The sequence below is a fragment of the Ctenopharyngodon idella genome, chromosome 22 (assembly GCF_019924925.1).
Source record: "Ctenopharyngodon idella isolate HZGC_01 chromosome 22, HZGC01, whole genome shotgun sequence".
NCBI classification, from domain to species: Eukaryota; Metazoa; Chordata; class Actinopteri; order Cypriniformes; family Xenocyprididae; genus Ctenopharyngodon; species Ctenopharyngodon idella.
In genome coordinates this window covers 27,241,469-27,265,802 of record NC_067241.1, presented here as the reverse complement: position 1 = coordinate 27,265,802, position 24,334 = coordinate 27,241,469, and the positions used below count along the sequence as shown (strand labels likewise).

The window sequence follows — 24,334 nt, the reverse complement described above, 5'->3', positions numbered from 1 at the left end:
TGGAGAGTGATGCTCAACTTGTCTCTTCAGAATTCCCCATAGGTGTTCGATTGGGTTCAGATCAGGAGCCACTGATTCACTTTCACCCTGTTCTTCTTCAGAAATCCAACAGTGGCCTTAGATGTGTGTTTAGGATCATTGTCATGTTGTAAAAGTGTACGACGACCAAGGGCACGGAGTGATGGTAGCATCTTCTCTTTCAGTATAGAGCAGTACATCTGTGAATTCATGATGCCATCAATGAAATGCAGCTCCCCGACACCAGCAGCACTCATGCAGCCCCACATAAGGACACTGCCACCACCATGTTTCACTGTAGGCACCATGCATTTTTCTTTATATTCCTTACCTTTGTGACGCCATACAGTTTTGAAGACATCAGTTCCAAAAACATTTATCTTGGTCTCACAAAGATTTGCCAGTGATTGAGAGCTGAGAAATGGTCAGATAAAGGCTTTTTAAAGAAAGTTTCTGTCAAACAAATTAATTGTATTAAAAGGGCAGCTATAAAAAAGCCACCGTTGAGGTGTTTGAAGCTGCTGAAGTCTCTGAAGTCTCTCCATTCAGGCTGGTAGTTGTGCGTAAAGCTGCATTTCAGCCACCTCTAACCAAAGCTCACAAAGATAAACATTTACAGAGGGTTTAGAAATACATGAAGACTCATAGGCCTACATTATTATTAAAAAACGACCAGGGCCCTTAGAATCATCCTAATCTACATTTGTATAATCCATAAATCAAGCAAAGTGCCCATACCTGTACAGGCGGGTATAACAAAATTATCAAATAAAAACTTTTGTAAAGTTCATAAAACTTTAGGGTTCTTATAGCTTTCTTATTCAAGGAGTCTCTGTCAATGTACAATTTTTACCTCAGTCAACAAAAACATAAAGTTGGGTTTCTTATTAGAATACTTGGATTTATTAATGTGAATTCGTTCAGAAATATGAGTAAATTAAACAAAAGCATTTTTATAATCGTCAAAATAATCAGTGAAGCGAAAAAGTAGCCTTTATTCTTTTTATTCGCTTGGTGCCGTGCTCTTTTCCCGCAGCAGCTCACTTTAGTGATGCAACAAACGGATTGAAACGCCACACGCCTCCTGCTGGTCAAACGTGTGTCAATGCAACGGAAACTCAGCCCAAACGTGCATTAAACACTTTTTTTTTGTTGTTTAAAAAAACACTTTCTTAAAAGAGTAACCTATTAAATACAATCTACAAACCATCAAATATCATTAAACATGAAGTGTCTGTGTAATCGCGCTCCAAAACACTGATTTGAAACAACATGAAGCTTGCTCACTCTCTGATTTTGACCAGCCTACCCCGTCTTTCATGAAAAATACAGTTTTTCGTGTCCCATCCCCGTTTTACGGTTACAGATTTTACGTACAAAAAAAAACCGACAGCGCTTCTGTATATGAACTTGGTGCTGCGCGCGCACGTGGACAGTAGCGTCATCAGCGTTCTGTTCACTGATTGGTTAACTGTTGTTAGTGCACGAGCCATTTATACGAATAGCACTGCAGTTAGCCTGAAACCACTCCATATCATTGCCAGTCTCATCTCAACCTGAGCAGGTGAACTGGACCTTCAGACCCACTGTAAACAAGGACCTTCAGTGCCACAGGAGTGACCAAACAGATCCTGCGAACACCAGGTATGCCATAACTCATCAGCTAACTTACATGAGCTAGTGTTGACATTTAGTGTGCTGTCTATAAAAGTAGTTCAGTGCAGTTGTGCCGTGTCATGATGAGTACAGTGATCTGATCATTACATCACTGCAACGTGTTATATCGTGTACAGTCTCATTCATCTGAGAGTCTCTTTAAGACGTAATTAACGTACAGTAAAGTCACTTCCCTTTTCTCACCAGCACAAAGTCCGAGTAATGGAAGTTTACTGATATAAACGTATAAATAATAACATTGATATGATCGTTTCATGATATAATCTTTCCAATAAAAGAAAAACATCTATCTGAAAGTCTGTATCTCCATAAAAATCCAGACTTCTTGGGAAAATAGGTGGCATTAAGCATATGTAATGACTACAATGTGTTTCATTGTGATTGTAGATTCTCTGCTATGTCTGTCAAACGGGAGGATGTCCTGAAAGATGAAAACCTGATCAAAAATATACAAGAGATCGCAAAAGACACAGCACTTTTACATGGGGTGTTGATGCGGACCAAAGAAACGCCAAACTCTCCTGAAGTAAGAGCAATATAGTTTCATGTGTCTGATAGACATTTAAGAGCACCTGTTCATCCAAACTACAAAATCCCACTGAGAGCAGTTTCGAGGGAGGAAAGGTTGTCTAGACTGTAGAGGAACCCATTTACAATTATATTTATGTGTATGCATATTTATTTTGATATTTAATATATTATTTAATGTACAATATACATTGCATTTGAGCTACATTAAATTAATGAAACTCACGGCACTATAAAGGCAGCGACAGGCTCTTTTACCCTTTGTGAAAGGGTCCTGATGGCGCTGTAGACCTAACCCAGATCTAAGATGTCTAACCAAGACTCCTAGATAGACATTATTCCATAAATACAGGCAAAAACAATTTCAAATAAGCTTTAGGATTGTAACACTAACTGACATCTTGTCACAGAGTTTGCAGTTAATTCACAGTCACGTCTGGAATTCTGTCTGTCCTACAACCGTGTTTTGTTTCTGGATTATGGAGAGTTAGTTCTGCACCGTTGAGTCAATACTGAGCAGAGATCCCTCGCTCAAAGAATTAGGAGTGACTGAAGGGCTCTGCTGGTGTAGATACATGCCAAATAAATGTGTGTTTGTTGACAGGTGGTGAGTTATGCGCCGTTCACGTTGTTTCCCACACCGGTGCCCACAGCACTCTTTCATCAGGCACTGGCAGTACAGACACATTTTAACCGGTTGGTGGACCGGGTGAGTCAGGACCCCACCTTTCTAGAAGAAACTCTGACCAGGTATGATACAGTTGCTCTGTTGTTGTGTTTTCCTAAACTAGGGAACTGCAGGGGATTTGTGAGTTAATGAAAATCTAATAATTAATTAAATTATAAAAATGTAAAATCACAATAAATAAATAAAAGTAATTAAAATAAAACACTAAAAGTATTTTATATATTTACCTGCATTTCATGTGCGCATTCGAGCATTTGCAGATAATTGTGAACATGTACATGTGTTGTTGTTACATTGTTGAAGTATCCCCTGAGATTTTAAGTTAATAATTCAAGAAAATATATTAGGTCAGTGAGATTCAGCTGAAAAAAGTTTGGTAATCCCTGCCCTGTTTAATTGCAAATTTTCTTATTGCCACATTTTAATGGTGTCATATTTGTTAAAATATGCTCTCCTATCTCATCTTAATATGCAGAACATTGCTGTGATTGTTTGTGAAATCATGACACTGTAGCACTGACTCTGCAAATGACATGAGTTTAGGGCGGGACTATCTGTCTGTCCAACCAATGGCAGACATGGGATTGTTTTTTTTTTTTTTAACTGTTATTCTGTCAGTATTTTTGCAACCGCTAGAGTCTTTACCTCAATATTTAAAGGGTTAGTTCACCCAAAAATGAAAATAATGTCATTAATTACTCACCCTCATGCCGTTCCACACCCATAAAACCTTTGTTAATCTTCGGAACACAAATTAAGATATTTTTGTTGAAATCCGATGGCTTAGTGAGGCCTGCATAGCCAGCAATGACATTTCCTCTCTCAAGATCCATTAATGTACTAAAAATGTACTAAAAACATATTTAAATCCGTGAGTACAGTGGTTCAATATTAATATTATAAAGCGACAAGAATATTTTTGGTGCGTCAGGAAGCTTCGGAGCGTTATGAATCAGCGTGTTGAATCAGCGGTTCGGAGCGCCAAAGTCACGTGATTTCAGCAGTTTGGCGGTTTGACGCGCGATCTGAATCATGATTCGACACGCTGATTCATAACACTCCGATGCTTCCTGAAAAATATTCTCGTCGCTTTATAATATTAATATTGAACCACTGTACTTACATGAACTGATTTAAATATGTTTTTAGTACATTAATGGATCTTGAGAGAGGAAATGTCATTGCTGGCTATGCAGGCCTCACTGAGCCATCAGATTTCAACAAAAATATCTTAATTTGTGTTCCGAAGGTCTTACGGGTGTGGAACGGCATGAGGGTGAGTAATAAATGACATTATTTTCATTTTTGGGTGAGCTAACCCTTTAATAATAATTTTGGTGTAATATTTCTTTTTTTTTTTTTTTTTTTTCAACAGCACTATCAAAGTTGACGATTTTACAGCCAGACTTTTCAGCATACACAAACAAGTTCAACAGGAACATCCATCCCAGGTATAATGATTTACCAGCAGTTTGTTGATTAATTTTTTGTTTAAAAAATACCATGTTACACATTAGGAACATTTACTTCGCTGTTCATGTTCTGTTATAAATGTAGTAAAGCTGACTTCTTATAAATGTGATGCTAATAACCTAATTGTAAATGTTCTTTAGACACATGTATTTAAACTATAGCTCATATCTTCCCCAAGTCAATAGTGTTGGGCCTGAATCGCTCCGATTACATGTTGGACCACAGACCAGACGGTGGGACGTCTCTAAAGCAGATTGAAATCAACACTATTGCTGCGAGTTTTGGCGGTCTTGCTTCACGGACACCAGATGTCCATCGGTAAGACTGAGCTAAATGGTAAATTTAATCTTCAAAAAGCTCTAAAAATGTACTCCGCTAGAGGAGATTTTGTATTAAAATGATGCACTGGTTTATTACTGAGTGACTAAATGATGTTTATCATATAAGGGTTAAAGGATTAGTTCACTTCTGAATGAAAATTTCCTGATAATTTACTTACCCCCATGTCATCCAAGATGTTTATGTCTTTCTTTCTTCAGTCGAAAAGAAATTAAGGTTTTTGAGAAAAACATTCCAGGATCTTTCTCCATATAGTGGACTTCAGTGGGGGTCTAAATTTCAGTTTCAGTGCAGCTTCAAAAGGCTCTACACGATCCCAGACGAGGAATAAGGGTCTTATCTAGCGAAACAATCGGTCATCTTTTGTTTGATGTTTTCCTCGAAAACCTTAATTTCTTTTCGACTGAAGAAAGAAAGACATGAACATCTTGGATGACATGGGGGTGAGTAAATTATCAGGAAATTTTCATTCAGAAGTGAACTAATCCTTTAATGTCAGTGGTGTGATAAACTGTTTCTCAATCCTGTAAGACACATTCTGAAGGTCGCAAACCTGCCAGAGGAGTGTAATCGTGTTCTCGACAACAACCCAGCAGCAGGTCTGGCGAGAGGTTTGGCCAAGGCCTGGGAGCTCTATGGATCTGAGAGGTGAGTTCAACATTCTGACTTTAGTTTGGGGTCGGTTAGATTTTTCAGTGTTACTGAAAGAAGTCTCTTCTGCTCACCAAGGCTGCATTTATTTGATAAAAAATACAGTAAAAACAGTCATATTGTGAAATATTATTACAATTTAAAATAACTGTTTTCTATATGAATATATTTAAAAATGTGATTTGTTTCTGTGATGCAAATCTGAATTTTCAGCATCATTAATCCAGCCTTCAGTGTCACATGATCCTTCAGAAATCATTACAATATGGTGATATTGTAATGATTTCTTATTATTGTCAATGTTGAAAACAGTTGTGCTGCTTCATATTGGCCCTGATTCCACCTGGTATTAAGATGCGTTTTTGTCGATCGGATCACAAGTAGACAAGGGAGACACCTGGTACTATAATCGTTTACACCTGGTATTTTAATCCGTCTTTTTTGTCCATTTTCAACCACTGATTTCTTCAAGGGAAGGGTCTATGGGCGGGTAAATGTCACTCTGACAGCCGCAAGACCGGCCGAACATGGTGAAATGGTGAGCGAACATTGTGCTTGGTACATTTTTCATCTTCAAACCGAACTTGGGTCTTCAGCTGACGAAGATTAAATCCCGTCTGGCTAGCGTGCTTCCCATAATGTTTATGTGCTAATGCTTGCTTTAGGTGAAGAGTAGGCAGTCTTTAGTGGCTGATCGATGCGTTTTCGACTACCTCTGGAAGTGGTCGAAAGTGGACAAGCTCAAAACGTTTTACACCCCGTTTACACCTGTATTTAGCATTATCCACTTGTGATCCGATTGATCAAAATGCATCTTAATACCAGGTGGAAACAGGGCCATTGATGGATAAAGTTCAGAAGAACATTTATTTAAAATATTAATCTTTTGTCACATTATATATGTCTTTACTGACACTTCTGTGGTTGTATCAAACCGGAATGTGAAAATGAGTGTTTCACTCACTGCTGGTTTATCAGTGTTTACTTTGTAATGGAAGTGATAAAGTGGTAATTTCTTCATGTCTGATGTTGTCCCTTATAGGGCAGTGGTTATGTTTCTGGTTGAGGATGTTCAGAGGAATATTTATGACCATCGATACGTAGAGAATGAGCTGTGGAAAAGGTACAGTATGTAGTCAGATGATCTTGTTATAATCAGGATTCAAAGTCAAGTTATTTTACATTAGTTACTATGTAACTACTATATAATTACATTAGTGTTATTTCATTAGTAAGTACTGAGAACCAGTCATGAGCAACATGTACTTAATGTATATAATTCTGTTGTGAAGCAGCTAATGTTAATTAGTGGTGTTTGTGAAGCAAAGCATCTGTTACTTTTTCCTCTGCCCAAGAACTTTTATAGGGACAAAAGTGATGATGTGTTGTTTTATATGTACAGAAATATCCCTGTAATAAGAAGACAGTTTGAAGATGTTTGCAGAACCGGATCTCTGGATCAGAGCAAGAGGCTCTTTGTGTGAGTGATTGTGATTCAGTATCACACGTTTCTCTTCTGTGTAACACATTCGAACTGTGTTGGAAATGACAGCAATGTTTAGTCAAAACAATTACATGATTATTTTTTCCAACTTCAACAACTGTACACAAACATGTCAATAAAGATCTAATTTTTCAATTCACCCTGCAGAGATGGCCATGAGATTGCCATTGTTTACTTCCGTAACGGATACATGCCACAAAACTACACCTCGGAGAAGGTGAGGGCATGGCTTCCTCTTCTCAGAAATGATTTGAGTGTTCGCTGGGAATCAGACCCGTAACCTGATGTATGTTTCAGAGCTGGGAGGCCCGTCTGATGATGGAGCGCTCTCTGGCGGTGAAGTGTCCCGACATCAGTACACATCTTGCTGGAACTAAGAAGGTGCAGCAGGAATTGGCCCGGCCGGGGGTTCTGGAGCGCTTCTTCCCTGACGAACCTGAAGCAGTTGCTCAGATTCGGGCTACTTTCGCTGGGCTGTACACCCTGGACATGGTAGAGGAACAACATTGTTGATGTGTGGTGCTGAATCCTGCTTGTGTAGATAGACCATATGATTAGATCCAACTCTAATGAAGCACTTCAACCAAACTCTATTATACAGTAATGAATCAACAGAACACTCACAGTATAGTAGTGTTGTCAAAAATATTGATTTTTGATACGATACGTATTGATACGGAAATATCTGAAATGGTTCCAATACTCATTTTAGAAATGAAAAGTTTGAAATTCTAGTGTCGTGAAAACACTACAGTATAGAGATTTATGGAAAGATGGCACATCTGTATTTACACAAGGATTGTTATCATAAAGCTGTGGTCACATGAGAGCACACACAATTTTCTTTGGTATATTATATTACAACAGTCGTAATATAATGCCAGATTTTGTGGCATCTTTTTTAAAAACATAAAATGAACATATAATACATCTAAAATATACAAATATTTTGCTTTCTTTTATTTCAGCTAAGAGCTCATGCCATCTTCTGTTGGTCACACGTCTTCACGTGATACAAATTTGCAGGTCAGAGTTCACCAAACTTCAACTTTGGAATGCAGCAAAATTCACATGAGCTTGTGTTTCCTGTCTCCCACATTCGAATGAATGGAAGTCAGTGGAACGAAAAGTGTAGTGTGACCATCCCTTAAGAAACAATGGGTCTCACTCACTAAAGGCATCTTTACACAGCCAAGTTAAGGCCGCTCTGTGCCTGCACAAAATTCAGTGTAAATGCTGCATAAAAGCCAGACTAAATTATGCCTGCTCTGACCCCCTAGTATCAAAGTATACAGTTGCGATTGATGTGTAAATGCAAGCAGCATTAAACGGTCTATGTAAAGACAATTAAATGCCATTTTGGAAGAGCTTCTGTGCCACCTTTGCAGTGTAAATTTGACATAACTCATGAATTTGTGCGGGAATTCTTTGTACAAACATTTTCATGAACAAACCATGATTCATTAACTTTCATACTAAATTTATTATAAAACTCACAAAAGAATGTGGGAACAACTGAAGTTTAAAGGAAAGGGTGTGCAGAAAGCCCTTATATGGGCTGGGGATGGTTTGGGTGTGTTTATGCAAATTACTAGGGATGCACCGATACCATTTTTTTTTTAAGGACTGAGTACGAGTACCGATACTTTTTTCTAGTACTCGCCGATACCGATGCCTATACATTTCTTTTTTTTTTTTTGGGTGATGTTGCAGTTTTCCAAGCACAACACAGTGAGACTAATGAATCTAGGACAGTTTCTTTATTATTACTCTAATGAAAAAAGTAATAATTTTTATGTGCTTGTCACAAACTTAAAGAACAAAAATTTCACAGTGTCCAATAACCTTCAAAGGGCATAATTACCAATAATTGTTGTTATATAAAAAGAAATTTACAAATTACAAACAATACAACAAATACTATAGAGATACAAATTAAATAAACTTGTTTTTCAGATACAGTAGGTTTATTTACCATGTATACATTTAACATCTTTTGTTGTTTTATTAACAAATATTTAATTAGGCTACGGTCCCTTTAAGACCGAATCCATGGACACTGACACATATCCTGTTTTCACCCAAATGTTTACGTCCACTTAAGCCATAACCGACTGTATTTAAGTGAGATACTCCACACGATCGACATTTTGACAACTATGTGTGCATTTGACCATTCAGGCGCAAGGATAACTGATCGCGTGCTGTCTGACCTGGGATCGCGCGCGAGAAAGAGAGCGCTTCTGGTCTGTGTCATTCAGCGCCATTCCGCCTATCCCGCCTTGTGATTGAAAAATTCTGTCAGTTACATCACGTGAGGTATCGGTCTTTGGTATCGGGGGTATTTTTACAAGTACGAGTACGAATAGAAGTACATGAGCGATACTGGTATCGGTGCATCCCTACAAATTACTAACCTTCAGTTTCATTAACATCAGGTTAAGACCAAATTTTAGTGTTGTGAATTAGATTTTTTTTTTTTTTTTTTTTGGTGGGAAGTTGTCTTGTGAATATAAGAATAATCCATGCAACAGACATTAGTGTAGTACCATATTTAATTTTTGACAGGAATGAAAATTAGGCTGTGAGGGATTGAAGTACAGTGCATTCAATAGCTTGCACTGTTTTGTGTAACAACATATGGATTTCCGTTGACACAAACTCCATGAAACGGTTTTAAAAGTCATGAGTTGTGAAGATTACGTGATCTTGGAACTTCATACAGTGCGTACCATTGTAAAGACTGTGAGCTTCGTTTTCAGTATGGCTAAGGTCTATTAGTGATTAAGACCCAATGTATCTGCTGCTTGTTGGCTGTTTTCAGCCGATTTGTGGACCGAATAATGGCACAGAAATTACATAAAAATATTTTATATTTTATGATAACCTTGGTAGAAACTACATTTTCAGAATGCTTGAACGCCAGAAGCAGGATTGAGTACCACTGTTGACTACTCAACTGTATTTTTTTATTTTATTTTTATGAAACTGATTTTAAATGGTCGAACTGTCTTTCCACAGGGAGAAGAAGGTGATAAAACCGTAGCAATGGCTTTGGCCAATCCAGATCAGTATGTGCTGAAACCTCAGAGGGAGGGAGGAGGTGAGTGGTCACATGTCATGTCCTGTGTACTCACTCACGTATATATCTCACACTTGCTCAAAGGTTTCCTATGTCACAGGCAACAACATTTACGGCAATGAGATCTGTGAGGTGCTGGAGAACCTGAAGAACTCCAGTGAGAGGACGGCCTACATCCTGATGGACAAGATCCAGCCCGTCCCGGTCCAGAACTACCTGCTTAGGCCCGGAGCTCCTCTGAGACTGAATTCCTGTCTGAGTGAACTGGGCGCATTTGGAGCGTATGTCAGGTGGGATAATTTCTCTGTTTTTATTGTACATACATCTTAAGATTCACTGCGTTACAGCAAATCGCTGCATCTTTTTCTCACACAGGAAAGGCAAAGACATGGTGTTTAATGAATGTGTGGGCCACCTGCTGAGGACCAAGAGCTCTGAGCATGCTGATGGGGGTGTGGCTGCAGGAGTAGCAGTGCTGGACAACCCACTGCTGGTCTGAACTACAGCACCACCCAATGGACCGGAGGAAAATTACATAATACTGACACCAGGGGAATTCAGCCCATATGATTTCTTTTCTGCCTGGCATCTGTTTTTATCAAAGATTTAGTGATGAATATTCCCTAAAGATGCAGTAATGTAATCAGCGGGGAACCTCTATGACTGAACCGGTGATTTCGTGTACATGTTTAATACCTCATTCAAGGGTTAATCTGTTGGAGTATGAGTAGTCATTAATGTTTTATAAAATAGATTTTTTTTAACGTTTCTTTTTTAAGTTACATAAAATGGTAACTGATTTTATTAAGATAATAATAAGAAATGTTTCTTGAGCACCAAATCAGCATATTAGAATGATTTCTGAAGGATCATGTGACTGAAGACTGGAGTAATGAAGTATTCCATAATTGGAATAAATTACATTTTAAAATATATTAACAAAGAAAATCTGACTTTTTCCATGTTTAAGGGGAGACACTACAGGCAAAAACACTTTTTTCATGCATCTGTCATTTGAGATTTTGTGCTTTTTGGCTTTTCATAAAGTGTTTTTTCAGACTCTTGGAAAGAAAACATCCAAAATACACTTTTATAAAAAGTGTATCTTTCATAGCACTTTATATATTTGCGTCTGTAGATTTCAATTACAGTAAATATCTTTAAAGGCCGTTTTCTCAAAATGAGTTTTTTCTCCTGCTCTGTGCCAGAAATCTCCACTTCAGCAGAACTTGCTTACACCAAACTTAAGTTTTATTCCTATCTATATTCTGAAGGTTTATACAGAGGGATTTGTTCATAAATAATTTGCCTGATTTTATACATTTTATTCCTAAAAAATGGTGAAAATTATTATTTTTTTTCTGGCTGTTGATAGTATTTTTTGATGTATGGACTGATAAAAATAGATATCCAAAATTCCCTCTGTAAAAACCTTTGACTTTGTCAAAAATATTAAACAAGAATTGGCCTTCATCCAATATTAAGATTTTTGTTCAAGACTTGTATGCAAATGAGTGCATATTTAATTAGACAATGCCTCATTTGCATATTTAAACATAACATTTCAGAAAACTTGTAATACAAAAAATGTTTGCAATTCTTAATGTAATCAGTCAACTGGGGAAGTATGGTGATATCTATTAGTTAATTTTTTTTTACCCTATTCACCTGGGGTGTCTGGCCTTGAGTGCTATAATCAGGTCCCCGGTGCATCTACCAAACCAAAAAACGTGAAAAAGGACAACCCAGTAACTTTGCTTTGGCAAGACTTTCTCTGCAAGCATGTGAAAAAACGGGCAACTCAGATTTCGGTCCCCTTGTGACACAGAAAGGGGATCTTATTATAATATTACTGCCCCTTAATCTGCACATTGCCACCCACAGCTCCGCCATTTTGTTTTCACAAGCGAAAACGGTGTATCAGTTCTAAGGCCATGGCAAAAATTCAAGCAAAGCATGCTAATTGTTCTGTCGTAGGCTGCACAGACAAGCACAGAACACTATTTAGAGTCTCGTTAGCTTGGATAGCCTGCAAGTTGACCCTGGCAAGCTCGATTGCTAAAAAAGGAGTGTTTCTGTCTGAGCGATATTTTGGAAAAAATATTAGACCATTCACAGCATTTGGTAGCAATCATACACGTTAGCCTGGTGTGTATTGCTCTGTTTGGCAAACAGGTACGCTATGTATAGTGGGCGTCCATACGGGTTTTGCACAAAAGTTTAACATGACGGCACATGCTAGTCGATGAGTTGAATCAACTCCACAGCAACTACATCAATTTATCCACTAACCATTCAGAAACATTCAGTTTCATTCTAAAAGTTGTAATTTCTTCCTGAGTCTCTCCATCAGTGTCCGACTCCGGTTTGAACAATGTAAGGCTGATCACCGTTACTGACAATCCTCATTTTGGCTGCATGATATTCTCCAGCTTTGTTGTTGTTGAGCAACCGAAGCGTGAGCTGTTAAAGCTCCGCCCTCTTCTGGAAAGGGGGCCGGGAGCAGCAGCTCATTTGCATTTAAAGGGACACACACAAAAACGGTGTTTTTGCTCACACCCAAATGAGGGCAAATTTGACAAGCTATAATAAAAGATTTGTGGGGTATTTTGAGCTGAAACTTCACAGACACATTCTGAGGACACCAGAGACTTATAATACATCTTGTGAAAAGGGGCATAATAAACTTCGAGAGTGATGTTCTAGGACCATTTACTGGAGATTATTTTTAGAACTGCACTAGAACAACACATAAACCTGCACAAATAAAGAAAAAATGTAATTCCAATCAAACATCTTTCTGAAATCCATGTTTATTTCAATCTCCACATTACAGCCACAAGAAACCACACTCTCATCACCAACCAACCAACCAACCAACCGAAGTCAACACCAGAAAAAACTCCATCCTCTCGTTCATTCACTCAACTCTGGACACTGTCACTGTCAACTTCTGAAAAACAATAATAAAGCAAGATAGTACAAAGATGATACAAGACATGCATCAAATCTCAACCAATGAACAATGGTGAAGGGAAAGGGCTTGATAATGACAAGACCTCAACAGTTAAACAAGGCAGAAAGAGTTTGAATTGTATGATGTACGTTAAAGCTGTATAGAATAGTAGGATTATTGTGAAGATGCTTCTTGAACACTGAAGTGTTTTGAAAGTTACAAAGAGACTAAGTGGAGCTTTTACACATTTTCTTGGTTGTTTAGCTTAATATCCTGGCTGAAGAAGCAACAGGCAGTCAGTGAAGTTAGAATAACGGGGAATAGACGGACAAAAGTTCAGATGAACTAACATGAAGTCATCTATCGGAATGTGCAGGGCAGGATGACACAATGATCCACATAGCAACGTCCCTCCTGCCTCACAATAATACACGCATACACCATGATGTACACATTCGCGTATCCACAGAACAATGAAAACGCATCAATGTAAGCGGCAACTGAAAATGAAAACGAAAGGAAAAAACACTGAGTGGTTCTAACTACTTGATATGAAAGAAAATAAAAGACCGAAAGAAATTTGCGTGAGACAGCTGATACTCATTTTGTAGATTTTACATTCATTGATGCTTCTTTTTTCCCCGTTTCCCCTCAGCCCCAAAATATACAATGATATTATATTCATTCTTTAAAACAAAAAGCACTCATGGTTTTTATATTATATTATCAAAGTCTTGGCAAAGAAGCCATTAAATTGACGAACGTATTTAACGCGTCACTGTCCGACGGCCTGGTTTTCGATGCCTAAAATCCAAATCGTCATGGTTCTTTTTCCTATGAAGAAAAACAATGTTTAACATGAGAAACAATTTTTTATTATAAATCAAGACAGTGACGTTCCCTAGAAATGAGTTTGAAGGCTAGTTGCCAAAGCCTGCAGTCACAAACTCACTGTCGCGCACTGTGAGGCCCGAACCAGCACAACGCCGCCATAAAGTACCGCCACGTAAGCTTATAGTTGCGAGGTCAGAGAAAAGACCCCGTCCCTGACCCGATGAAGAGAAGCACGGCGGTTTTGCTTTTTAAAAACTTCAATTTCTGCTTATAAAAACGGTACATAAAAATATACGTTTTGTGCAGTACAAGTTAGTGCAATTATAAATTTTTTCCCTCTTGTTCTTCTCATTGGCACTTAGTGAAGGTTATGATCATGAGAGGGATGCTTTTTCCTTTCTGACCACTGGGAAAGAAAGACAAAGCTGCTCTAAGCTGTGATTGGACAATATACTTTGACAGACAGATTCGGTCATTTGGTAATTACACATTTTCCCAGTTGTTTCTTTGAACCGCTACATTTTTGGGAGCTACATTTTGATTGCCAGTTTTGTTTGGTCTGATAAAATGAAAAAACGAGATTTAATCTTCAACCTGGAAGGTGAAAAATAAATGTTTTGACACAAAGTGTTAGGATTGGGATTAGAGTTTCTTTTCAAAGGAATAATTCACCCCAAAATTGAAAAATGAGTGAGTGAACTATTCCTTTAATATCCTCCAAGGAATAGTTCACCCAAAATTTGTCATCAGTCCTCATGTCTTTCTAAAACATTTTTTCTTAAGTGGAAAACAAAAGAATATATTTTGAAAAATAGCATTTTTGTCCATACAATGAAAGTCAATGGGGTCCAAAACTATATTTCACAAAATTCATACAGGTTTGGAACGAGATGAGGGTCAGTAAATTTTGGGGTGAACTCTATCCCTTTAATGATACAGGTCACATGTCCAATCACTGTCAGTGTTTCATGGGTTCACTGCAAAAACAGGATTTTCTAACTCAGCATTTTTGTTTTCCAGTACAAATATCTAAACATTCTTAAATCAAGATACATTGACTTGAAAAGCAACATGATTTAACCATCTTTGTTTGCAGAAAAACATCAAGTGAGTTTATGCTTAAAACAAGAATATTGTTTCTGGATTTAAATATATTTTTCAGAAACTAAAGGTTATGATACAGGGCAACTTTTTGAGCAATGTTGCCGGGCAATGTCATCGAGCGATGTTGCTTGGGCACTTTGCCATTGAGAATGGGCAACAAATTTCTATCTGGATACTTCAGATCGAAATTTGTTGCCCAAATCTCAATGGAAAAGTGCCCAAGCAACATCGCTCAAAAAGCTGCCCCATGTATCATCACCTTAAAACTTAATATTGAGTCATTTCCATTCTTAAAGGGATAGTTCACCCAAAAAAAATAAAATTCTGTCACTTACTCACCCTCAAGTTCTAAACCTGTACGGGTTTCTTTCGTCTGTTGAACACAAAAGAAGATATTTTGAACAATGTTGGTAACCAGACAGTTGACGGTAGCCATTGACTGTGGTGGGTTTTAGTATTTCTTTTTACCTGTTATGGAAGTCAATGGCTACCGTCAACTGTTTGATTACCAACATTCTTTGAAATACCTTTTGTGTTCAACAGAAGAAAGAAACTTGTACTGGTTTGAAACAACATGAGGGTGGTTAAATTATGACAAAATTTTCATTTTTGGGTGAAATATCCCTTTAAGTAAATGTATCTTGAGAGCTTTTATATATTTGTAATGGAAAAAATACAAAGCTGATAATTTTTTGGCAGTGTAACAGCTCAGAGTTGCTTGGCTCATATTGAGAGGGTCAGACAGCACAGTGTGCCTGTTTACATGGAGACATCACATGATAACCTCCATATGAAAAGAAAGCACAGTGGAAGACATCTACATGTTATCAGAGCAAGCGTTTCCATTACGTGAATAATATCCATAAGCTGAACGAGAAGAAAATTATTTCTTAGGAAGCACAATGTGGCCTGAATTTGCCACAAAGACTCCGTAAAATGCAGGAAGGTGTGTTTGTGTGGAAAACACTTGATTTCTGAATCACATTAGACTGGGATGTCCTGCTGGGATGACAATTAAATCTGAAGTGTGGCTGTTTAAAGTGCCTGCCATTGAATTAATACTGTGGACTGACAGGAATAAACCTCATAGCTTATAAAGAGGCAGTTGATCTGTGAGGGACAGAATAGTTTCGGTGCGTTAAGCGCAGAGAGAGGCCATTTTACATTCCTGCACTACAACTACTCGCGCTGAAGTACACTGAGGCCTCTCTCTGAAAGGCTCATTCTTGTTTAGAGGTATTACTTTAGCAATGTGTGTCGAAACAGTTTTTGACTATTTGGCGAAACGCTCACCGTGGACATGAACGCGCCAGATGTGATGCTAAACTGCACTCTGCTTTATCGAAATGAAAGATGATTTTCATGGCCGTTAAAAGTGCTTGTAGGCAAAATAAAGCTGTAAATCCAGAAATAGTTTGATTTTGAACAAAATCTGAGTTGGTTGAAGTTTAAATTATGTCCATAAATGAATTTGAGTTTCTTGGTGTGAGAGGGTTAACTGTTTGAAATACTCAATACCCAGTCAAAATAGCTTACAGAGCTTTGAACAGTTAAAAACTGCTATGTATAAAGTCTGCCACACTTAAAATCATGAAAAATCGTTAGCTGTATTCCACAGAACGCTCACAAAACATGAAAGTATAATAAACTGCCTGAAAAATCTGCTTTGAATGTTTCATTTCTGGATTACTTATGAAAAAGTAACTTTTTTTGCCTTAATATGCAATGCAGCAAAAGCCAAAAAGCTTTTTTTTTTTCAAAGTATTTTCCTCTTTTTAGCTTTTTATCAGTTTTTTTCTGAATAAAAGTCTCATTGTTCCACTATGGAAGCAGTAGGAAAAGAGCACCCCCTTGTGGCCTGGAATCAGTGACATTTAAAAAGGCCACACGCCTCAGACGGACACCATCTCAGCTCATCAAGTCCCCTGTGAGAGTTGTGCAGGAGATATCGGTGCTTAGTCCGTGGAACAGCTGCAATAAAAGAGCACGTTTTGAAGTGGGCTAAAGGATAAAGCTCAGTCAGTGAAGCGCTGGCAGGCCTTCTTCCAACGGCACGCTGTGCACCACAGGTCCCTCTTCTCCATGCCGTACACCTTTCGGCACTTCTTGGCTTCGCCACGCGGTTTCCTGGGGAAATATTTCACATAGTTTTGGTTAGCTGTGAAGCAAGGCTCCAAAAATATCATGAAGCCATGAGCTCAGCAGACAGGTTACCTGGTTCCAGTGGTGGGTTTGGAAGCAGAGGTGTTGTTGCTGTGTATTTTGCTGACAGTGGTGTGGTTAACAGGTTGTCTCTTCTCACCAATGCTCACAGTGCGGATTTGAGTCATAGGGCCCTGCAAAGGCATTTCATGTTAAAGGTGATCTAACTAAACAAAAGCACAGCCAAATACACAAGAAGTGAAGACATGCTTACATCTCAGCTGACACTTCTTCTGTTCATAAGTTTGGGGTTGGTAAGATTTCTGAATGATTTTGAAAGAAGCCTTTTATGCTCAGCAAAGCTGAATTTATTTGATTAACAATACAGTAATATTGTGAAAAATTACCATTTAATATTACCATATATTTTCTATTTTAATTCTTTCCCAAACAAAGTTTTTTTTTAAAAAGTTGCATTTTTGATAATTTTCACAAAAATTTCTTGGCCCCCAGAATATTTTGTTGTATGAATATCTGAACATGCAATATATCAAAAGAAAGAACATAGCCTCTGCTTTACGCTTTCTTTTTTATCAACTCTTGAATGTGGGTAAGTCTGTGTGTAGTTTGATCATTTTATGTTTGTGTGTAGAGTTACTACACAAAAACACCATTATTAAAATAGTTAAAATAGTTTTGAGGGAAGTGATTGATTTTGAAAGATGTGTGTGACGTTTTGCATGTTGTGTGCATGTTTTGTGGGTTTGTGTGTAGAATTTTGAGAAATGGAGCCATAGTTTCAAAAACCTTGTGTAAGCAATTTGAAAAAACTTTAAATGACGGAAAATTCCGTCAAAGTCGGGGAAGCGTTGTGTTTTAAATGACGGAAAATTCCGTCAAAGTTGGGGAAGCGTTGTGTCTTAAATGACGGAAAAAAATTCTGTCAAAGTCGGGGAAGCGTGTTTTAAATCACGGAAAATTCCGTCAAAGTCAAGGAAGCATTGTGTATTAAATGACGGAAAATTCCATCAAAGTCGGGGGAGTTAATATACTTGAATATTTGTAATTTATTCCTGTAATCAAAGCTGAATTTTCAGCATCATTACTCCAGTCTTTAGTGTCACATGATCCTTCAGAAATCATTATAATATGCTGATTTGCTGCTCAAGACACATTTCTGATTATTATCAATGTTGAAAACATTTGTGCTGCTTAATATTTTTGTGGAAACTGTGATACGTTTTTTTTTTCCAGGTTTCTAGGATAAACAGAAAGTTCAAAAGAACAGCATTAATTTGAAATAGAAATGGTTTGTAGCATTGTAAATGTCTTTACTGTCACTTTTGATCAATTTAGAATAAAAGTATTAATTTCTTTCAAAAAAAAGAGAAAAAAACGTACCTACCCCAAACTTTTGAACATTAATACATATATACACAATTCAAACAGTAAATTATTTAATGGCAGGTTATAAAAGTAATTGTTTCATTTTTTCTCTTTTACTCAGCCTTGAGTGTTTTGATACCTGTTTTCACACCATTATATATTATAATTTCTAAAAAAAAAAAAATATATATATATAAGTATTGTTTGTCTGTGCAAAACAATGTTTGGGTATTGTGGGTGGTTGCTATAGTGTTCTGGCTGATTCTAGACAGTTATTCTCATGGCTAGTTTCTAAGGCAAAATAACAGTAATAGCGAAGCTTTCTTAGCAAACGGCGCTAATTATTGGCCCATTACGGCGCATCCCTGATCACAATATATTTTCATAACTAGTTCATAAACACTGTCTTTTTGACAGGTACTAGATTTCTGCAGTTGTCACCCTGTAACAGGGGTTTGGAAGCTACTTTCTGTGTTCTGCAAAAGCATCTGAGACAGGAAACCAAAAGTCATGCAAGTGCAACTTCTGAAAGACCCCAAGAGACAGAGAAAGACAAGCTGGGAGTGATAAATAAAAGTCGACCAAGCTTACAGGATCACTGCCCTTTCACTGTTTACTGAGCTAAGTCTTTCATAAGGTGACAAACTCTGTTGACTGCGTCTCTGACAGAAAGAGAGATTGTGAGAAAACAAGAAAGAGAGAAAGAAAGGAGCCATCTCACCGGTAGAGCTTTATATATGACAGGGGGTGACTGCCAGGATACACTAATCCTATCCTCACTGTGAGGCGGTTCAGAGGGCATGCTGGGAATGCTGACAGGGGTTGTAGCCTGAAAAACATAGTGTGTGTAAGAGGCGGTATTAGCAAAGCCAGCGGAGAGAGGAAGAGAAAACACTGTTAAGTACAACCACAACCCACCGATAGCCAAGAAGAGCTGCCTCAAAGACATCATGACAAGCCATTAGAAATGAGACGGTCTGATACTCAACCTATCCAACCTGGTCCTGAAATCCTGACCTCATCACACTGACCCATAAATACATCAACAAAATGGACTTCGGCAATTTAAGAGACGTGTGTATGCAGTAGTCTGGCTTTTTGATATTTAACAGAGCCCTCAATCTGGTGCACGAGCAAAGGTCAGATATATAAATCTCTGCCCATTTGTTTATTCCATTTGGGACAAAATTTTTCAAGAAACTCCTGCAAAGAGATGTAGAAAGTAAGCCACACACTAATTGCGTTGCAAACAAATATCGTTTTCCTGTAAAACATCCTTAAAACAAGATAAGTGCACTTGCAAGATATTGAATTAAAGGGTTTGTTCCCCCAGCAACGAAAATTCTGTCATTAATTACTCACTCTCATGTCGTTCCAAACCCGTAAGAGCTTCGTTCCTCTTTGGAACACAAATTAAGATATTTTTGATGAAATCTGAGAGGTTTCTGTCCCTCCATAGACTGCTATGCAATTACCACTTTCAGTGCCCAGAAAGGTACTAAATACATCGTTAAAATAGTTAATGTGACTTCAGTGGTTCAACCTTAATGTTATGAAGCGACGAGAATGCTTTTTGTGTGCAAAAAAAACAAACAAAAATAACGACTTTATTCAACACTTTCGTCTCTTCCGTGTCAGTCTCCTACGCTGTTCAAGTTAGCAGCACAACGCATACGTGTAATGCTGACGCAGCAGTCGGCCAATAATGAGCCGGCGTTCGGACGTAGAACCCGGAATTGCTGCACTGTTTATTAACCACGTAGGAGAATGACAGGCAAGAGAAGAAATTGTTGAATAAATTCCTTATTTTTGTTTGTTTTTTTGCGCACAAAAAGTATTCTCGTCGCTTCATTACATTAAGGTCGAACCACTGTAGTCACATGGACTATTTTAACGATGTCTTTACTACCTTTCTGGGCCTTGGAAGTGGTAATTATGTTGCAGTCTATGGAGGGACAGAAATCTCTCAGATTTCATCAAAAATATCTTAATTTGTTTTGTGAAGATGAACAAAGGTTTTACGGGTTTGGAACAAAATGAGGGTGAGTAATTAATGAGAGAATTTTTATTTTTTGGGTGAACTAAAAAAATATATAGTTTCATTTTAAGAAAGTGAAGCTCGTTTTTTAGGCCCTTTAAGATTATTTGCATATTATTGGCAATAGTTAAGCAGAATTCCTCCCAAAATTCTCATAACTGTAATGCAATTGTATTTATACATCATGGCAGTATTTGTTTATGCTTTTGTGTATTTATGGTAGTATGCTTATGCTTTTATGCTTTTTATGCTGTATTCACTCAAAAATTAAAATTCTGTCATCATTTACTTACCTTCATGTCATTCAAAACCCCTAAGAGTTCTGTATCTTTAAACAAAAATGAAGATATTTTTAATATTTTCTCATCATTTTTGCCAGTCCATTGCCAAAACCGAAATGTGCACACTTCATATGTGACTAAAAGCCCACATTAAATCTTTTCCTCATACAAAGCGATCATGTCTCTTTAGAAGACTTGAATTCAACCACCTGATTCATATGTATTAGTTTTACGATGTCTTTTTGTCATTGTAAGGTTTGGTATGAACTTTCAATGAATGGACAGGAATTATGAGAAAATATTAAAGATATCTTCATTTGTGGTTCAAAGATGAACAGAAGGATTATGGGTTTGCATCAACATGAGGGTGAGAATTTTAGGGTGAACTATCCCTTTAAGACACATGCTAATGAGAATATTATGGAACTGCAATTAAAGGGATAGTTCACCCAAAAATGAAAATTCTATCATCATTTACTCACCCTCAAGTTGTTCAAAATCTGTACCATTTTCTTTGTTTTGTTGAACACAAAGGAGGATATTTTGAAGAATGTGTTAAACTGAACAGTTTTGGGGCACCATTGACTTCCATAGTAGTTTTTTTCCTACTATGGAAGTCAATGGTGCCCCAAAGTGGCCTGGTTACAAACTTTCTTCAAAATATCTTCATTTGTATTCAGCAGAACAAACAAATTTATACAGATTTGGAACAACTTGAGGGTGAGTAAATGATGATAGAATTTTCATTTTTGGGTGAACTATCCCTTTAATTGTCATGAAAATAATGCAAAATGAGGTTTCATAGTCTTCAAACAAAATATATTAAATTTTTTTCTTTTGATTTTGGGTTTATAGCCATGATAATAAAGCTTTGTTGACTCTGACCCTGATGGTAAGAGATTTGAGCTGCATTAATAACTAAAACAGAGCCTTGCATGGGGGATCTGAAAGAATATCATATTCTCAAAGTCCACCCACACACAGATTGACAAAAGAGAGTGCGCATGAAGACATCATCACTAAACCTCAAACCCATTATATGATACTTGCACTCCAGTGAGTGCAGATAGAAGGGATTGTGTGTTCAATAAGACGTCTATTCACAGTGAAGAGCGATGTTACCTGGTAAGCGTGGTCAGTGCGGATGTGACACAGCGCCGACGGTGCTGATTGGCTGAGTGGGGTGTGGATCATGTGGGCGGGCTCAGATCGAGACACATCACAAGTCAGGATGGGGAAGACAGGGGCCGGCCCGGACGTAGTAGGAGAGGTGGGCGTGAGGTTGGACAGCCCCTCCGAAAGAGTGTCCATGTTCACCTCGATTTCAGAGTAGTAGAAATCCTCCTCGCCATCACTGTAGTCAGAATCTCCATTTCGCCTGAAAACACATGATACTAAAACTTAGGCCAGCCTTGGACTGCAGGCTTGGTGCTCTTGTGTGCACGTCAACAGGCAGCCAGCAGGAGGCAGCAGTGCCAATGTCATAACAGAGGCTTGATTTACATGGGATGGTCAGGTAGCAACAAGAGGCTATAAAAACACTCTTACTACTTCCATCAGAATGTGTTTCCCTCTCTACCTCCTGTTATGGTGTTCAGAAAGGGAAGAGCACCCTGAGCTGCCCCATCCTCAGAGACTGACAAACAAATTGCGCCCTTCATATGGACAAAATCATCTCTGCCTCTAAAGCTTTAAAAGTTAACATTACATTTACTAAAAAGAGAGCAGTGGTTTTAAAATGAGGAGGCAAGGTCCTCCTTTTTTTTTATACATCAAATATAAATTTATGTCCCTGTTACACTTAATTTTCCTGGTTAAATAAGTATTACATAAAAAAGAGAGACCAAATACAATTCTATTTTGTAGTTTTACACTATGTAATGTTGCATTTATTAAAATCAAGTATAAATTTATGCATTTTTACATTTATTCCAAAATAATAACTAAAGGCAGTAACAATTTAAACAATATATTTTATTTGTGATCTGATGTTCAGCTTTTTCTTTTTAATAGTCAACTTATTTTCAGCAATCATCAAGCTTGTAGCTACACTGTACCTTTAATTTTCCCAAGCTGATTGCTCACTAAAATCCCACCATCATCATGTTTTCAGCCCATTTCAAGTTTGATTTTGACGTGACATAAAGCAGTGATATCTAAATGGCTGAGTTGTTTACTTACTTTTTAATTAGTCTTCCCATTAATGCCATCATTGTCTTCGTTCAGGAACACGCAGAACGCGTACGAAAACAAGAGGCGGGATTTATCACACAAACCAATCATATCCAATCATAATTGATCATATCCAATCATAGCGCAATGGAGGCACTGCCTCCTCTCATGTGACTTTCCCCCATTCTTTCTCAATTACCCCCCACTAAACCCAGCGCACGCTTTAGGGGGTCTGTTAAAAGTCAATGGGATCAGGGATCTACCGCTGTAACTTCACCTGCAGGTGTCACTGTTGGATAGTGTTACTTTATAAAAACGAGTGACTTTTACACTTTTAATGTCACATTTTGTAATATTTTTGTAATATTGATAATTTTCTCATCCAGTTTTTTTGAGGAGACACTGCCTCCCTTTCCTCCTTGCAGGAAACGCCCCTGAAAGATTGCCAATATGTCCCCGACCCCGTATTTACTTTTAACACAGTGTCCTGCGACAGTTTCCATTTCTGCGACGTCGCAACTGGAACGACAACATACAAAGTGTGACAGTGATAATCTCAGGTACTGATCATGTGCTTTTTTAATGTTAAAAGAATTTAATGTAAGTTTGAATGTCATTGTATGTGACCTTTCTGGCTGTACTGAAAATTCACCAGAGATCTTGAAAATAAAAGAAAACAAGAACATTCAACTGTGAACAAACAATTGTATTCAATGACAAAGATTGTTTCAGTCACTCAGTATGGTGAACATTGGTTTAGGTTTAGTTCACCCCAGAGAATACTTTTTGTGCGCAAAAAACAAACAAAAATAACTAGAGATGCACCGATACTAAATTACTCTCTGCCAATACCGATAGCCGATTATTCAGAATGATATCGGCCGATACCGATAGTTTGGTTTTTCTTACGGAAAAAAAAAAAATCTCTCCCAAATAATGTTGCAAACTATACAGGGAACCCTCTCATTTGGTATACTACAATATTAGAGGTTACAATTAACAGCAGAGGTATTATATTCAGCTGCTGTTAATTTTCAGATATAATAATTACACTCAAATAAAAACTGAAATGTATAAAACTTAGTATCACATAAGGTAGTTTTCATAAGCACTTGTCTTCATGGTAAATTTGCACAAACATATAATTAACAGTAAATAAGCTCCTCTCTAGTGTTTTTTTTTTATATGTAGATAGCTAAGGAACTGTAAACATTGGAAAACATTCCTGAGGTAAAAGTGACATGATGTGACATATTGTTCACAAGCTGTTTTATTGATGTCTTTCCGCGACTGAAACACAAATAAAGTGATTATGACATGACATGAGACATTCTGGTAAGTTGTACAATATATTTCAACATACCTTTGATGTTCATTCATGTTTTTCGAGATATAACTTGTATTGAAAATAAAGAAAAGACTCGCGCTCCGAGCTGCTGCCTGAACTGAGGCATTACAGCG

The 24,334-nt window shown here is 37.6% G+C and overlaps 2 protein-coding genes across 3 annotated transcripts in view; one reads left to right on the top strand and one right to left on the bottom strand.

Moving 5' to 3' along the window:
• Window positions 1-1,481: 1,481 nt before the first annotated feature.
• Window positions 1,482-10,895, top strand: gss (glutathione synthetase). Its single transcript, XM_051879280.1, has 13 exons — window positions 1,482-1,662; window positions 2,083-2,221; window positions 2,828-2,973; window positions 4,287-4,362; window positions 4,563-4,702; window positions 5,255-5,371; window positions 6,417-6,497; window positions 6,777-6,854; window positions 7,026-7,095; window positions 7,176-7,370; window positions 9,900-9,981; window positions 10,061-10,250; window positions 10,336-10,895. The coding sequence occupies exons 2-13, from the start codon at window positions 2,093-2,095 to the stop codon at window positions 10,457-10,459; spliced, it is 1,428 nt and encodes a 475-aa protein (XP_051735240.1). The 5' UTR covers window positions 1,482-1,662; window positions 2,083-2,092; the 3' UTR covers window positions 10,460-10,895.
• Window positions 10,896-12,755: 1,860 nt separating this feature from the next.
• slc2a4rg (SLC2A4 regulator) overlaps window positions 12,756-24,334 on the bottom strand; it is a 77,052-nt gene continuing 65,473 nt past the window's right edge. Inside the window, exons 6-9 of one of the 2 annotated variants that reach the window (XM_051879278.1) lie at window positions 21,824-22,079; window positions 19,104-19,211; window positions 17,069-17,190; window positions 12,756-16,981 (exon numbers count right to left, since the gene is read on the bottom strand). In XM_051879278.1, the coding sequence (XP_051735238.1) occupies window positions 16,870-16,981; window positions 17,069-17,190; window positions 19,104-19,211; window positions 21,824-22,079 (598 nt within the window). In that variant the 3' untranslated portion in view covers window positions 12,756-16,869. The remainder of the gene's footprint in view (window positions 16,982-17,068; window positions 17,191-19,103; window positions 19,212-21,823; window positions 22,080-24,334) is intronic. The other variant, XM_051879279.1, reaches the window with a different exon arrangement.

Bases quoted from the DNA above. Each gene is read 5' to 3' on its own strand.
- gss (XM_051879280.1), top strand. From the start codon at position 2,093: ATGTCTGTCAAACGGGAGGATGTCCTGAAAGATGAAAACCTGATCAAA. The intron at 5,372-6,416 runs GTGAGTTCAACA...TGTCCCTTATAG, and splicing joins GAGCTCTATGGATCTGAGAG to GGCAGTGGTTATGTTTCTGG. The intron at 7,096-7,175 runs GTGAGGGCATGG...TGTATGTTTCAG, and splicing joins AAAACTACACCTCGGAGAAG to AGCTGGGAGGCCCGTCTGAT.